The sequence below is a fragment of the Brachypodium distachyon genome, chromosome 2 (genome assembly GCF_000005505.3).
Source record: "Brachypodium distachyon strain Bd21 chromosome 2, Brachypodium_distachyon_v3.0, whole genome shotgun sequence".
Classification (NCBI taxonomy): Eukaryota; Viridiplantae; Streptophyta; class Magnoliopsida; order Poales; family Poaceae; genus Brachypodium; species Brachypodium distachyon.
In genome coordinates, this window is record NC_016132.3 from 58,173,441 (window position 1) to 58,189,823 (window position 16,383).

Sequence of the window (16,383 nt, forward strand, 5' to 3'; positions counted from 1 at the left end):
CCGGACAGAGGTATTAGGCCTAGGAAAAGGATCGATGTTTCCCCTCAAAAAAAAGAAAGGGAAAAAAATATTCTAAAAAAAGGAAAACGATGGATGTCTTCGTGAAAACACAACGCCGGTTAAAATCTGAAATAAATACAAAAAATGCAAGCACACATGCCAAGTCTGCGACTTGAACTTGGGTGGACGGGTTCCACCACAAGGAACTAACCACCTAAGTTAGGCCCAACTTGCATTTATATATCTTTCTTATATGTTACTACATCCGTTCCTAAATACCTGTCGTGGTTTTTTTAGTAAAACCACGACGGGCATTTAGGAACTGAGAAAGTATATCAAAGGGTTGCAAAGGGTTAGGTTTACTTGATTCTCCAGCGTCCAATCCTCAATCCTCAGACATGGCCATACATATCGTCGTAGAGTAGCATCGTAATGGGCCATGTAACATGTAAGGGGGCATCGGAAATCCACGTGCCGACGGGTTATAATTGCCACTAAAAAGAAAGGAAATAAAAGAGCAGGAGTGCCGGCCGGCGGTGCGCGTACATTGGCCGTGAGCCGTGACGGCATGTACACCCGCGGAAGAGAAGGGAAAAGAAAAGAAAAGAGAGCCTTGCGTGGTGTCCGTCCCTGGGGTTCCCCTCTGGGATTGTTGTTTGAATATATCTCCGTTGATTTCCAAGTCCAACCCAACCAACAAAAAGGTCCAAAGCGCTCTCTCTCTCTCTCGTTTGACAGTTTGACGACTGCCCCAACACCTTCGCCCCACCGCCCCGGCCTCGTTGCCTCCGCCCCCCTCCCAAACCCCACGCCTCATTAACCCCACGCCGCCTCTCTCTCCTTCTCGTTCTCGTCTCGCGCTGCTCTCCTCTGCTCCCTGACGGCAGCCTCGCCATGGCCTTCCACTCCTCAATGCTCTCCTCCTCCCAACCCTCCTCCCAGTTCCACCTTCAACACCACCCGCGGCCGTCCCCGCGCCTCCCCCTCCTCCGCTCCCTCCCTCTCCACCTCCGCCTCCGCATTGCCAGGCCCCGCCTCCCTCCCCTCCCCCTCGCTGCCCTCTCCAACACCGACAACATCATCAACGGCGGAGGCGGCGCCGGAGATGACGGCGACAACAACAACAACAACGGAGGTGGCGGCGGCGAAGGAGAGGGTTCCGACGACGACGGCGGCGGCGGCGGCAACCGCGGGGAGGCGCTGTTCGTGCTAGCGCAGGCGGGGAGGAAGCTGGAGAGCCTGCCATCGGACATGGCCGCGGCCGTGCGGGGCGGCCGCGTCACGGGCGAGATCGTGCGGCGCTTCGCGGAGCTGGAGGCGTCGTCGCCGCTCATCCGCTGGCTGCTGCGGTTCCGGGGCTTCAGGGAACGGCTCCTCGCCGACGACCTCTTCCTCGCCAAGCTCGCCATGGAGTGCGGCATCGGCATCATCGCCAAGGTCCTCGTCTCGTCTCCGTTAAAAAATAAAATAAGACCGCGTCTCTACGGTTCGTGTGGTCGCGTGTCGTCACGTGCTAGCGCACAATGCCTGCCATCTGACGCGTTTTTGTGCTGTCGATGCTTGGGTCTCTAGAGCGCGGCGGAGTACGAGAAGAGGAGGGAGAATTTCGTCAAGGAGATTGACGTCGTCGTTGCTGATGTGGTATGCTTCGACTTCTTTCTGGTACCAAAGTAGTACCTTGATTGTGAGTGCCAAACTAATCATCAGTCCATGACTTAACTGCTGACTGTTCTCAGTAAGCTTAACCACCTTTGTGACATAAGAACCATGAGTCCATGATCACCGGACATATTGCTTCAATGCTTTCTTTCTCACATTTTTATATTGTTGACGAAACAAAAGTAAGTACATCTTCAGAGTTCTGCAATATCGTCCAAGCAAATCATGTGAAGAATTAATTCAAAGGCAAATAGATACGATCAGAATAAGTCATTCTCTGATGTTAAGTGATCTGAATACAATCAGATGAACTGAAAATATTTGATCAAAGGCAAATAGATATGATCAGAATAAGTCACACTCTCTGTTGTTAAAGGATGTTTCTGCTTAATAAGTCTACTTTCAGTTCATCTGTTATAACATCTAATTTAGCTTCTTCTGATACTACCCAGGTCATGGCAATAGTGGCGGATTTCATGCTTGTCTATCTTCCTGCACCAACTGTATCCCTGCAGCCACCGCTTGCAAAAAATGCTGGAATTATTGCTAAATTTTTCCACAACTGCCCAGATAATGCTTTCCAAGTAACTCAGTTTCACATCTTTATTAAGTTGGGATATACACTTTTTTCCTTTTATCTTCTGTGCTTGAACACCTCAAGGGAAATCTTATCAGATTGCATTGGCTGGAAGATCTTACTCAGTTCTGCAGAGGCTAGGAGCTATTCTGGTAAAGTACCTTCAGTTCTTATAGTGTTAACTTATTATGGTACTACCCCCGCAAAAAAAACAACAACTTATTATGGTACTACAGGCAACCTCAATTTTATAGGATATTGATCAACTAACAGTGGTGTTCTCCTTGCAGAGAAATGGTGCAAAGCTATTTGCAGTGGGTACTGGTGCTTCTCTGGTAAGCTTCCCGTTGTGATGACCATTATTAACAATCTCTTGAGATTTTTGTTAGGGAAAGTGCCTAAATAATCATTGCATCTACGTGCATTTGATATGTTGCATGTTCAATTCTATTTGGCCAACGTATTTGACCTGTTTGTCTTTGGTTTGTACGACTCAAACGAAGTCATGGTTTGTACAAGACAATACTGAAAGCTGCTAAAAAAACTGAAGTTACGTATTTGAATTTATTTTCATGCAAAATTTCACGAAGTTGCAGTACCTTTGTCCTATGGATCATGGAGCTTTCGGACTCCTGAAAGTTACGGATACTTTGTAAAGCTTCAACCTGTCAACTATCAAAGATTTCTGGGGTTTTCTGTTTGATTGTTTTTTAGGTATTTGTTTCCTAGGGTAACCAGTGGTATTGTTTTCAGGTGTCATTGTCAGAATTGATATGAAATTTATGCTTCTAGTCTGAGAAAGAGCAATCTCTGATTTCATAATAGTTTGGCAAGCTTACAATATTATGAATATGTGATATTTCCCAGGTTGGCACTGGTGTCACCAATGCACTGATCAAAGCAAGGAGGGCTGTTGACAAGGATCTCGATGACGAAGTTGAGGATATTCCAGTTGTATCAACTAGTATTGCCTATGGTATATACATGTCAGTTTCTAGTAATCTCAGGTAAACAGTCTCCAAAATATTCAACATATGTAGCATAAATCCCTCGTTGAATCCATTCTCTTGTCTTTATCTTGGAAGGGGCTAGCATTGCGAAGCATAATATCTAATGCTGTATAGTAAAATACAATGCATAGTATCTTCGCTGTTAACAGTTTGATTGTTTTTTTAACAACAAATAATCCCCATACTTTGCCAGGTACCAGGTTCTGTCTGGTGTAATCGAGCAGAGGATGCTGGAGCCTGTACTACATAACCACAAGCTACTGCTGAGTGCACTATGCTTTGCCATCCGAGGAGGGAACACATTCTTGGGCTCTTTACTGTAAGTATTAGCAACAATTACCTCGCTGGAAACGTAAAACATAGATCTGTCACAACAGTATTACTCAGTACCGAACTTTTCGAACAGATGGGTGGACTATGCCAGGATGATCGGCGTTCAAAAGGCACAGGAAGAAATCTAAAGTTCTTTTGTTATTGACACTGCTGGGATTTGGAAGTCGCTACCATGTTCTGCATGCACCCCGGAGCCTGTTCTTCTCTTTATAGCTTTAGGAGAGGTTTCATATTTGTTCGTTTTCTTTCTTTCTGAAAGAGCATATATCTGTCGATTTACCCTGAACATCATTGTATTGGTCTTCATATCTTGCAATTTGCAAGCCCATATATATAGTATATAAATTTGCCTCTTGAAGCATTGAGTTGTTATCCCCTATTTTTAGCAAGTCTGCCTGAAAAATGAAATGTGAAAGTCCAACAAAAAGTGCAGAGTTGAATACATAAAAAAAAACACTTGTCTTGGATTATGAGCGGTTTAATTCTGGGCCTTTTAAATGGGCCTGTCTTTGTTTTCTCCTTTTCGGACCTTGATTATTGGACCGGAATATTCATATTGATGGGCCTAAAAGGATCTAGCTTACCCCGTTAACCGTCAAAGCCCTAACTAAGGCCACTTCCCCACCCTGAAGGACCGCCGCAGAGGGCGATTAGCCGATTACTTGCCGCCATCGATCTGATCTGCCCCGAAGCGCAACAATGGCGTCCCCGCACCTGCTCCTCCCTTCCCCTTCTCAGGCGGCCGCGGCGTGCACGGCGCTCTGCTGCGCCTGCGGTGTCCCGACGCCGCCGAACCCGGCCAACACGTGCGCGCGCTGCCTCCGCGCGCGCGCCGCCGACTTCCCGTAGGGCGCGCCGCGGCACTCCGTCGTGGTGCGCTGCCCGTCGTGCTCCTCCTACCTGGAGCCCCCTCGCCGGTGGACCCGCGCCGCGCCGGATTCCCCCGAGCTCAAGCATCTCCTCCTCCGCCGCGTCCGCCGGCGCCTCCCGCGTCTTGGGGCCTCCCTCTCCGGCGCCGAGCTCGTCTTCACCGAGCCCCACTCCAAGCGCCTCAAGCTCCGCATCCGCCTCCGCCTCCGACTCCGCATCCGGCGCGAGGTCCGGGCCGACGTCGCGGTGGAGAAAAGCCACGTCGTCGAGTTCACCGTCCACGACCGCCTCTGCGACTCCTGCGGTGGCAGGGCCCGCCGCGCCATGGACCAGTGCGGCGGCGGCTGGTCCGCCGTCGTGCAGCTCCGGTAGCGCGCGTCGCACCGCCGCACGCTGCTCCACCTCCAGCAGCGGCTCGCCGCGCTCGGCGCCGCCGGCTCGGCGACCCGCGTCGTCGTCCCCAGCGCCGGCGGCGGGCTCGACTTCTTCTTCGCGTCCAGGTCCCACGCGGCCAGCCTCGTCAGCCTCATCTCCTCCATGGCGCCCGCCCGCACCGACAGCAAGAGCAATTGCAATTCCCACAGCAACACGACGCACGCCTTCTCCGTGGAGCTCTGCCCGGTCTGCCGCGACGACCTCGTCTTCCTGCCCAGAGAAGCCTCCGGCAGCCTCGGCGGGCTCGGGCCCCTCGTGCTCTGCGTCAAGGTCACCGACGTCCTCGCCCTCCTCGACGTCTCCACCCTCCGCGTCGTCCACCTCGGCATGAAGGAGTACGACTGGTACAAGTTCGAGCCGGCGCTCACCAGCCGCCAGCTCGTGGAGTACATCGTGCTCGACGTCGACGCCGGCGAAGCCATGGTGTCTGGGCACCGGGCGGCGTACGCGCAGGTGGCGCGCGCGTCGGAGCTGGGGAAGAAGGACGCGATCTTCACCGTCAGGACGCACCTCGGGGACCTGCTGAGCCCCGGCGACCGCGCGCTGGGGTACGACCTCCGCCACGGCGTCAACCTGGACGACGTCGTGGGGAGCAATTGCTTGCCGGACGCGGTGCTGGTCAATAAGATCCACGAGAAGGGCGGCGGCGGGAAGCTGCAGCAGGATGGGAGCAGCAGTAGGAGCGACGGTGTCGGGATCGACGAGATTGCCATGGGGATTGGATGCATTGATCTGAATCCGTCTGATGAGGTGGAGCTTGACGAACTGTTCGAGGACCTCAGGATGTAACTGTTATCTTGATGAAGTTTTTAATAAAACTAAGCAAGAGTTACAATTTTCTATGAACTAGGTCAAACTCTAATTTTATTTGACCTAAGATAAAGGTTATATATGTGTGATAATTACCGACGAAGATGGCGCGGCCGCCGATGCTCTTCACCGGCTCGACGGCATCATCGCCGCCGGTTCCCAACCTGAAAGCCTTCGGTTGACGCCCGTCGAAAAGATGATTCAGGCCATTATGTACCTTAATGATAGCCAAGAACTCTACGGCGGAATAGATAAGGAAAAAGTGGCCGGCGTGGCCAGCCCCGGGAATATCGGCAAACCCCGTCGCAGGCAAGTGAAAGAACAATTCGTAAGGGTCGACGAAGAACTGTCCCATCACACAAAAGACATTGTTGGGCACCGTTCTGTGCACGCCGTCGGCGCAGACGCCGCCGGTGACAGCCAGCCGCGTCAAACCGAAACGCTCCTCGCTCCTCGTTTCGGTCCTCAACGAAGCCATCATCGCTATCTGGAGAAGCCGTGTACTGCACCGCTTGGAATGTGTCGACGAGCAAGACGAGCATTGGCGGCGAAGAACCGGAGACAGCGGCAGCAAAAACGTCCATGTCGACCGGCACCGGCGCCTTGTAGGGACGATGTGGCCCGTGAATGGGTTGAGCACGAGCGTGGCGTGAGGAGGCTCCCTGTCCGCGAGCACGAAGAAGCCGCCGTGGGCAGTGGCGATGGCCAGGTAGCGGCGGAGCAGAGGCAACTCCTTGCGGACGACGCGGCCGGTGGCGGTGTTGACCAAGAGGCGCGAGTCGCTACGGAAGACCTCGTCGATGACAGTCCACCGGCAAGGGCGGAAGCGGAGATCGTTGGGGTTGTCCTTTGGGTCGTCGGTGGCGGAGAGCCAGGCGGTGCAGACGGCGCGGAAGTCCATGTACAAGTCGAGGTCGTTGGTGTCCAGGAGGCAGCGCGCGATGCTGTGGACGAGCTCCGACGGGAGCGAGGGCCAGTCTCCGAACTGCATTGTTGATGGGATGATGGGGGGAGGTTTTGTCAGTTGGAATCTTGGATTCCTGTTCCCTTCTTCCATGTGGAGTTGTGGTTGTGGCTGGAGGAAGAAGATGACCGGGTAGCCGAAGACCATAATCGAGACTACCACAGAGGCTCACGGCAAGACAATAATCGAGACTACCACAGAGGCTCAAGGCAAGACAATAATCGAGACTACGAGACGACCAACACATGCTCCATTGCTCCGACTTGATGATTCGAACTACCTGCAGAGTGCAGACGACCAACCCACGCTGCCACATCTAGCGTGTTACGTGTAAACTGGGCACATTATTAGTCTTACGCGGGGAGTCAACTTGCTCATGGTCCCACTAGACGCCGAGCTTGATCTTCTTGCCGACACACGCGGATAACCGTGACGCGCTTTGATATCTTGTTTCGATGCACACCATACCAAATAAGCATTCGTCCGTGGCACACTTCAACTACAACCAAGGTCTCAACAGACGATCACTTAGACACACAACTACGACTCACAAACGCAACGCCGACTAAACATGCTAACATGCATGCTAACATGCATACACATAACGTGTAGGAATGTGTAATAGATGGAGAAAAGGCAAATGTGCGAAAAAAATTAAACGCAACAAATGTGAGAATTAACACATGGATGGATGCAAGAGAGGAAACCGGAAGATTGAAAAACAATTTTGAATCGTCAGTTTGGTAAACCACACGAAATTTTAGAGGAATTTTGAGCATGAGCTTTTTTTTAGAGGATTGAGCATCAGCTTTGTATACTACTCTCTCCGATTCTAAATTCTTGTCTCAAATTTGTCCATAATATGGATGTATCTACTTTAAAAAGACGTTTAGATACATGTAATATTTTGACAAAAATTTAAAATCGGAGGAAGTAGCTCACGTGAGGCCCCACATTTTCAGTAACTGACAGATGGGCCCAAAGCAGACGGCCCACCGGTCAGGAGAAACCTCAGCTCGTCGCCATCGTTCCCAAATCCGTGGGTCCCATCATTCTCGCCTCCTCTTGTTCCTCGGCCTCGATGTCTTCTCCTTAAACCCTAGCCCAATCCCCTTCCTTCCCCACTGCCCCCCGCCGCGAGATTCTCCACGATTCGGAGCTAATCCGGCCTGGACCGGCGATCCCTGCCCCGATTCTCGGCTCTCCGCAGATCTCGCGCGGCCATCGCGGCGCCGGCGGCGGGAGGCGCGGGGCACTCAAGGCCCACCTTCAGGACCGCATCCTCAACTACGGCGACGGCACCACCTCGCCCACGCTCTTCGTCTTCCTCGCCTGCAGCTACCTCGCGACCCACAGTGAGTCCATCCTTCTGTGCCTCCTCTGTTAATTAAAACCGCCATTTTTTTTCCCGATGAACTGAAGCCGTTTGGTTGGCGGCCGCGCCGGTAAATGTTCTAACGCGCTGCGATTTCTGATGAACTAGGCTTTCGAGTCAACCACTAATCAATCCCCGATTGGACGTCTTCACCATCCCTGTTTTGGCTGCCAAAAAGTGAAGCAAGGGAACAAGCTCAACCCTTCCAGAGAACCATGGCGTTTGCAGAGGCCCTCGCTCCCCTCCGAGCTCCTCAGCCGCATCGCCGACTGCTTCCTGGCCACCAGTGACATCGACTACTACATTGACTTCCGTTCTGTCTGCCACAGCTGGCGCGATGCCACCGATGACCCCAAGAGTACACCTGATCCTCGTTTCAGGCCCCGCCACTGGGTCACCGTTGACAGGGTCTTCTGTACCGGAACGTGCCTCTTTGTGAACACCGCCACGGGCCGCTTCGTCCACAAGGAGCTCCCGGTGCTCTGTAACTATTACGTTACCGGTACCACTACGGATGGTCTCCTTGTTTTGAAGGCCAAAACCTCCCCTCACGCGGTGTGTGTCCTCAATCCTTTCACAGGCTACTTGATTCCCTTCAGAGTGACCCTGCCTGATGAAATGACTCTGGAGGTTGCCTCTCTTTCCTCCGGTTCTTCACCCAGCCTTGCCCTGCTATGCAACAGGTCACTTGTGGCGTACATTGATGATCCCGACAGCTTGTTCCGCAGCTTACCTCGTAAGGTGTACAAGGCTGATCCTTGCAGCGAATGTTTCGCCATGTATGAGGACAGCCATGCTTGCCCTTTGACTAGGTTGGCTGACAGAGGTATCTATGCTAATGGTAATATTGCTGTGGCCCAAATGGTCTTTAGTCTGGCCAGGTATTTCAATGCTGATCCTGTGGAGATGTCTGATGAAAAAGATACCCTGCTGTCTGAAGACGAAGCCGCATGGAATTTCTTGATAGGAGAGGACAACCGTTTTTTCATACAGGAGTCTGCTGGAGAAGTACTGATCATCATTAAGCTAAAAGACGGCATGGAGGTTTTCAAGGTGGACACTGGGAGATATATAGTCAAGCATCTGGAGAACATCGGCAACCGTGCCATCTTCCTTGGTGATTATAAGTGCATGGTTGTTGCCGCTGATAAGTTCCCTTCAGTTTGCGCCAATTGTATCTATTACGTTAAAAGGCCAGACTTCTCCAATGATATCATCAAGTATCACCTCGTGTCCGGGAGGGCAGAAATAATCTCTAAAGGAAGGTCTGTCGCTTCTGGTCCTTCCACAATTATTGAGCTCCTCCTGTACAAGAGTGTCGTCTTTCATAGTTTGTAATGGCTGTTGTTTTATATTTTAGCTTAATTATGTAACGACTTTGGAGGTTCGCACTTCTGCTCTGGCCGGTTTAATGTTTTGGGCTTTCTGGAATATACTTTGGTTAGGTACAATCCAAAAATCGGTTAATCTTTGCTCAGAGTGCTGCGTTGGTTTGATTTTTCTCTGACGTTGCTGATTTTTTTTGAAATGGGAACTAATTAGGACTCTGCAGGTTACAGTACGGTTCATGTATGATGTATCATTTGCCCCTGAAACAAAACCTTTATTTATTTATTTATTTTTTTTGCTTTCTGCGTTCCACAGACCACAGTATGTTCCCCAGCAAAGAATACCAATTTTGCGCCTCAGTGAATATGGTCAGCTGAATTTGCTAATATTTGTTGCTTTTATTAGCTATGTCATGCATGGGCAAAAGACCTTCATGTTGTTGGTTCAGTTGTGTTTACCAGAAGTCTGAACTCTGAAGACATGCAGCCGATTAACAGTGCGTCTTCTACATAAACTGTCTTTTTCATTTGTTTTCATCGACTAAGTATGAACTAAAAGGTGGTAGTAACATGTTCAGCCCATATGTCAGGCAAGCCAAATAATAGACAGGAGCACAGCATTCTGAAAAGCAGAAGTGAAGTATACAAAACTGAGAACAGATCCTGAAGCAAATGCATGCACATTATGACAACGAATAAAAGAACAATCGCACTACACCACGACCAAAATTAAAGCTGAAGAACAACCAGATCAACAAATACTCCAACTTATCTAGAACAAGTAAAGAAGATGCATCTCTAGCTAGGGCTGGGGGCAGTCATGCGCCTGGGGCGGGGTGCAGAAGGCGCGGAGGACGTCGGCGCAGGACCATTCGCGGACGCAGGCGAGCATGACGCAGCAGTTGTCCGGGATCCTGTGCTTGTGCTTCTCGTCGTGGGCGTAGAAGAGCGCCGTGATGAACTCCCCGGCGCACCACCGCGGCACCGACATGGCCGTCTTGAGGCAGTTGGTGGGGCCGAAGCTGCCGGAGGCGGGGACGACGACGACGGCCAGGAGGAGGAGGCAGAGGCAGTGCAGGAAGGAGAGCCGCCGCCGGAGCCGGAGCCGGAGCGACGACGACGGAGCCATTGTTGGAGAATGAAGAGACGATCTATGGAACTAGACGGTGACGTATAGCTAGTATAGTGATTATCGCCATGTGTGGTGGATCGATATATATATATGGGGTGAGCTCGTTGGCTGTACACGGTGCACCGAAGATATGGGAGAGGGAGTTGGAACTGACGCTCCCGCTAATGATGGCTTAACTTAGACTTTGAAAATTGATTACTGGACTCGGTCCGGCCATCTCCTGTGTCTTCTAGTAATTTTGCTTCATGATGCATTATCTAAGAGGATCGATCAATTTGATTTAACTTGGGAAACACTGGTATGTATACTGCACAATATCCCATCGGTGGCAGTTCGAGTAGTGAGTGGAACCTGATCCCCTTAATCCACTCCGGAGTTCGGATCGGGCCTTTCTGGAATCTCGAAACTAGAGTCCCTTGTCACACAGCCAAAACAACAATTCTATCCTATTACAATTAACCACACGTACGCAAATATATCTATCAATCGATTAACAAATATATTTAAGAATATTCTCAAATTAAATAAGATCAATCCATCGATCAGCTCAAATTAACAAATATATTTAAGAATAGTCTCACGGTATCAGGACGCAAGAGTCCTTCGAAAATGGAAGTTTTGTCGATCTCAACGGCATATCGATCCGTACATACAAACGGAGTATCAAACCCGACTTCTGTTGCTTTTTTTTTTTGACGAAAAGAGCACATGTTTTTCATTGCCAAAGGGGTGGAGAAGAACTCAACCAGGCCGGGAGGAAACGGTAACACAAAAAGAAAAGGAAAAGGGTAAAAAAAAATCTGAAAAAAGGAACATCATCATTTGCTGAAAGAAGAGAACCAAGTCCTATACTATCAGCCTCCTTCCATAACCTAGCGTCATCTTGGATTAGATCGATAACCGCCCTCGTGCTTTAAGCACCACTATCGACACAAAAAGCTGAAGAACAACCAGATCATAACGCTCTCACACAAGCATGATCTGTCTCTCTTAAGGCTTGAGGCAGTCATGCGATTTGGGCGGAGTGCAGTAGGCGCGGAGCACGTCGGCGCATGAAGCTTCGCGGACGCAGGCGAGCATCACGCAGCAGTCGTGCGGGATCTTGCCGCTCGTCGAAGAGCGCCACGATGAACTCGCCGCCGCACCAGCGCGGCACCGACATCACCGTCCTGTAGCAGGGTGCGCCGTTGTCGGCGGAAGCGGGAACGGCGGCGACGACCAGGAGGAAGCAGCACAGGAAGGAGAGCGGCCGGAGCGACGGCGACGGCATTGTTGAAGAGATCTATGGAGCTAGACGCCGGCCGGCCGGGGAGTGATCGGAGATATATGGAGTGGGTTCGTTGGCTATTCATTTGTTGGAACTGACACTCGCGAAAATGACGGCTTAGACTTTCATAATTTATCTGTTTATTTTGTTGAGATATACACGATTGGCTTATGCCGACGTTGCATGCTCCTGTGTGCATGCAGCAACAACATTAGCGATTTTGGATGAGAAGCTACATCTGATGCGCCCGTTAGGAAAAAAAAGAACCGGTCCAGTTTACGTGACTGACAAACGTTTACGTGCGAAAAAAATTCACCTTAAGTGTCCATGCGAAATTTTATTTCGTAGATGCGGCTCTTGTCGTCTGTTTTTTCAATCTCTTGTATTCTCTGCAGTGGTCAGCTCTTAAACAACCGTGTCAGTGTCCCAAGCTCAGCTCCACGGACTCGTGTGTTTTTTTTTAGCGATCACACACTGACTCGTGTTGTTGTTTATGGGCATCCGGCCGGCATAGCCCATAAGCAGAGAGCCCTCTCCGTCCTAAAAGACGGATCAATCATGGGCGGGCCCAGCTTTATTCAATCAAATTTTGCAAAAAAAAAAGAATATGTATATGATGTATTCAGTATGTATGCATGTAAATAAGATTTGGCACTAAACTCAAGGGTATTCCAGCATTGAGTGTAAAAATGGACTACTCCATCTCTCTTTTTCCTCCTCCAAGTTGGACCAATGGTCCAAATATGATTTTGGATCGCTGAAAACCAAACTGTATGCTCGATACAGGTAGTCTCGTACGACCTTTATTGATGTCGGTCTACACCTCGCCTCTCCTCGCCTCCTTCTAAATCCCCAAACATACATGTCTCTGGTTCTAAAAACCTAGCGAAGGTCCTGCCTCCTAATTTACTCTGCTCCTCGGTGTCCCCGCATTTGGGTTGGCTGCTGCTCTATGATTCGGTGGTTTCGCCATTCCGTGGTTTCACATGTGCGCTGCGGTGCACACAAGAGAACAACGTCTCAAAGTCTTGATCAGACACAAATATTTGCAATTTTGATTTACAAATTTTCAGAACAATTTTGAATACCCACGGTCAGAATCCTGGGCCTGCCCCTGCGATCAATGAAGGGATGGCAACTTCCCCTTGTAAGCTGCCCGCAGCCTCTTTCCACTAGCGAGGAGGCGGGACTAAAGTCACCGGCAACGCTTGTATCGTAACACACTGCTCTTAGTTGGCCTAAAACCAACTTGCCAACCGAGAGTTAGACTCGGTCATACGTCGACCTCCTATGTCTTCTACAGTAATTATTTTGCTTCATTATCTAAGGAAAGATCAATTTTGATTTACCTCGTGATCTAGGATAAAACGAACAAAAAGTTGAAGAGAAAGAAGGAAAAAAGATGACCTGTATTTTTTTAGGGTGGTTCTTAGAGCAGGGCATGCGTCTGAATGCGATTTCCAAGTGAACTGATGGCAATTTCCACTGCAATATGCTGACACGACCACCGTCAATTTTAAGCTGGCGTTTGACTGTAAATCTAGCTAGCAGTATGCAAACCTGGCCATAAATAAAACGTGTACCGCGCGTCACCATTACTCACACAGAAACGTGATGCTAGTGCCTTCTCTTAGTTTCAGAACGAAGTTCAAAGAGATACAGACCAAACTGCCAACTAACCGGAGTTCCAATTTCTAAACACTGATCGAGCTATACAGGAGAATTAATCTGAAGAGAAAGCCATCCAACGAACAAACATCGATGGAATGGAAACTTCCGGATTATTACACCCTAAACATGATGGAATGGAAACCACATCCTTATTAATATGTGTTCTTCAACTTTTGTAAAATCCGGACCATATAATTTCCATTGCTCATATATTGGCATTGCAGGGCCAAAAGCTGAAGAACTGCCAGATCATCACGCTCTCACCCCTGCAATACAAGCATATCTCTCTCTAGGGCTTGAGGCAGTCGATCATGCGCAGGACTTGGGCATAGTGCAGTAGGCGCGGAGCACCTCGTAGCACGAAGCTTCGCGGACGCAGAAGAGCATCACGCAGCACTCGTGCGGGATCTTGTGCTTCTGCTGCTCGTCGAAGAGCGCGACGATGAACTCGCCGCCGCACCACCGCGGCACCAGCGTCGTCGTCTCGTAGCAGGGTGCGCCGTTGTAGCCGGAAGCGGGAACGACGACGACGACGGCCACGAGGAGGCAGTAGAGGAAGGAGAGCCCCCGGAGTTGGAGCCGGAGAGACGACGCCATTGTTGGAGAGATCTATGGAGCTAGACGGGAACGGTAGTGATGATCAGATATGTGCTTCGATCATGGCCGGGTGGGTCTATATATGGTCCATATGGAGTGAGTTTGTTGGCTCTTCCTCGTCGTACGTAGACTGGAGATATGGGAGGGAGTTGGAACTGATGATCGCGCTAATGATAGCTTAGACTTTGAAATTTGATCTGTTTGTTGAGATTTACACGCTTGACTTGTACCGGCACTGCGGGTCTGTTTGGTTGCTGCCCTGAGCAACGTGCCTGAGATTTTTTCATGCCTGACAATGGCCTGAGTCCATTCTATTAATTATTTGGTCAGGCACATGCAACATAATCTGATGTGTTTGGTTGCTACCCTGAGAAACATGCCTGTGTGGCTAAAACTTCAGGCCTTGTTTGGATGCATTATCTGCCTGTGGTTACATTCACCACTTGTTAGATGTGGTGAGGTTACCCCTTATCTATACAGTATTGATGAATCCCGATACCAAGTTAACTCACATTTTCCACATAAAAATAAATCAACACATATTGGAAACTAAAATGTACTTAAATACGATCAAACATAATCAGGTCCCATTACATCATTGCACTACAGTTTTCATTTGTCTTGACAACTTTAATAAGACAAGTGAACTAACAGCCAGTTCACCATTACATGTCCAAAAGTCACAATTCTAACAGGTTAGCAACCTGTGCAAAAGCCACAGCCACATCCTATCAAGTTAAACTATTGTTTAATTATGAGCTTGTCACATAAAAACTTTGGTGACAAGTATAGCAATTGTCTGATCACAGTAGTGAGCAATTGCATAACCAAAAGTGTGTAGCAAAAAGAAACAACATTAACCATGTCTAAAATATTTTGCAACCTGCTCATTTAAAAGCTAGTAGGACCATGACCAAGACCATGACCAGGAGGACCATTAGCATCCAGATCATCCCGAGAAAAATGATTCACCACCCAGCGCTCAAGGTATTCTTCACCCATGGCCATAAGGAAATTGCGCTGAACTTGTAATTCTGGCTTGCAAAGGTACATTCCTACTGCCATCTTATCATCAGGTGGCAATGCAACATTCTTAAGCATGTTCCAAAGCGGAGCATTCGGATCTAGCGGGGGGAGGGTTTGTATTGGTTTTGTAAGGTTTTCCTTGATCCCCACCAGAGTACTAGTAAGCATGACATCCATATCATTGTCATCACGTCCTGCAGCCGGGGACTTGGTTTTTTTGTTTGATTGTGACGTCGGTAACGTCTTTTCTTTTCCAGGCCTTTTGAAATTCTTCTTGTTAGGCTTCAGATCGCCAACATTAGCTGCAGCGACCGCTGCCACCTCCTTACAATCATCACTATCTAACTCAAGCTTGTCTGAATCTTCTCCATTAGGACACTTTGTTTTAGCATAGGCAGACATGTCATTTATGCTCTCTTGTGTATCACATTCATTGTCAGAATCAGCAGCAGTAGAAGGATCATGCATAAATGTTCCATCGGCTGAGGATCCACTAAACAACTCTTGTAACTTGCCAAAGAACTGAATAGGTTTTGTGAGAATTCCACGATCATTGACCTGCAAGAAAAGGTTCATGAGGATCTGCAAAAATAGGTTCCAAAATATATTTTTCAAGTGATAAAGTCATTACCGATAGTTCATCCAGAGCAGATTTGAAGAGACTAAACGTTTTTGTGACATCATCCCAACCATTACCACTCACATTCATATGGCGTGCTACAAGTGACCAAGTCTCTTTATGACGTCTATAGTGACGATGAACTTGATCCACGGTGTAAGTACTTCCATATTTCCCATTGACTACTTTTGTACAAGCAGTGTGATGTACCTTCTTGAAAACAGTTTTTGGCGGCATCTCCATCTTCTTCTCAATGTACCAATCAAGGACAAACTCAGATAAAACTGGAGGCCAATGTATAGGTTTGGCCCTAAGTCCTGATGCCCCAGCTTTATTAGTGTTTGCCTTTCCCTTGCCATTCTTGCTATTTTCTCCAAAATCCATTTCGGATGAACTGCAGGAAGATTTATGATGCAAGTATATCCAACAATGAATCAGAGACACCAAAAGGACACTAACAATTATATAGAAGCATCAAAGAAATATCAAACTGGAATGATTTGAAAATATAAGTTCCACAAGGCATACATATAGTAAATAATAGGTGCAGCATCAAGCTGAAGCACACAATTTGGATGCTAAAATAATTATACGTATCAAATGGAAATACTAATCAGCTAGATGCTCTCTTCTTGACACCCGCTACCTATGCTCCTGCCACATCAAATTAGCTAGATGGTCTCTTTTTGCCACCCATTGTCTATGCTCCT

At 48.9% G+C, this 16,383-nt stretch overlaps 3 protein-coding genes and 1 pseudogene across 3 annotated transcripts; 3 read left to right on the forward strand and 1 right to left on the reverse strand.

The window, feature by feature from the left end:
* The first annotated feature begins 766 nt into the window (after nt 1–766).
* Nucleotides 767–3,940, forward strand: LOC100843142 (protein RETICULATA-RELATED 4, chloroplastic). The gene is made up of 8 exons (XM_003565056.4): nt 767–1,437; nt 1,573–1,641; nt 2,112–2,243; nt 2,335–2,388; nt 2,527–2,571; nt 3,104–3,243; nt 3,440–3,565; nt 3,653–3,940. Exons 1-8 carry the CDS (start codon nt 895–897, stop codon nt 3,705–3,707), a joined length of 1,164 nt encoding a protein of 387 aa, XP_003565104.1. The 5' UTR covers nt 767–894; the 3' UTR covers nt 3,708–3,940.
* Nucleotides 3,941–4,278: 338 nt separating this feature from the next.
* Nucleotides 4,279–5,673, forward strand: LOC100827671 (annotated as a pseudogene).
* Nucleotides 5,674–7,740: 2,067 nt separating this feature from the next.
* On the forward strand, nt 7,741–9,512 carry LOC100827981. Its single transcript, XM_014898867.2, has 2 exons — nt 7,741–8,013; nt 8,142–9,512. The coding sequence occupies exon 2, from the start codon at nt 8,652–8,654 to the stop codon at nt 9,369–9,371; it is 720 nt and encodes a 239-aa protein (XP_014754353.1). The 5' UTR covers nt 7,741–8,013; nt 8,142–8,651; the 3' UTR covers nt 9,372–9,512.
* A 5,407-nt stretch (nt 9,513–14,919) lies between these two features.
* On the reverse strand, nt 14,920–16,057 carry LOC100828285. Its single transcript, XM_010235306.1, has 2 exons — nt 15,686–16,057; nt 14,920–15,612 (listed from the first exon to the last, which is right to left on the reverse strand). The coding sequence occupies exons 1-2, from the start codon at nt 16,055–16,057 to the stop codon at nt 14,920–14,922; spliced, it is 1,065 nt and encodes a 354-aa protein (XP_010233608.1).
* Between the last annotated feature and the right edge of the window lie 326 nt (nt 16,058–16,383).

Excerpts from the sequence above, each read along its gene's own strand:
- LOC100843142 (XM_003565056.4), top strand. The coding sequence starts at position 895 with ATGGCCTTCCACTCCTCAATGCTCTCCTCCTCCCAACCCTCCTCCCAG. Across the intron at positions 2,389-2,526 it reads AGAGGCTAGGAGCTATTCTG|AGAAATGGTGCAAAGCTATT; the intron begins GTAAAGTACCTT and ends TTCTCCTTGCAG. Across the intron at positions 3,244-3,439 it reads TCAGTTTCTAGTAATCTCAG|GTACCAGGTTCTGTCTGGTG; the intron begins GTAAACAGTCTC and ends ATACTTTGCCAG.
- LOC100827981 (XM_014898867.2), top strand. The coding sequence starts at position 8,652 with ATGACTCTGGAGGTTGCCTCTCTTTCCTCCGGTTCTTCACCCAGCCTT.
- LOC100828285 (XM_010235306.1), bottom strand. The coding sequence starts at position 16,057 with ATGGATTTTGGAGAAAATAGCAAGAATGGCAAGGGAAAGGCAAACACT. Across the intron at positions 15,613-15,685 it reads CTGCTCTGGATGAACTATCG|GTCAATGATCGTGGAATTCT; the intron begins GTAATGACTTTA and ends CTTTTCTTGCAG.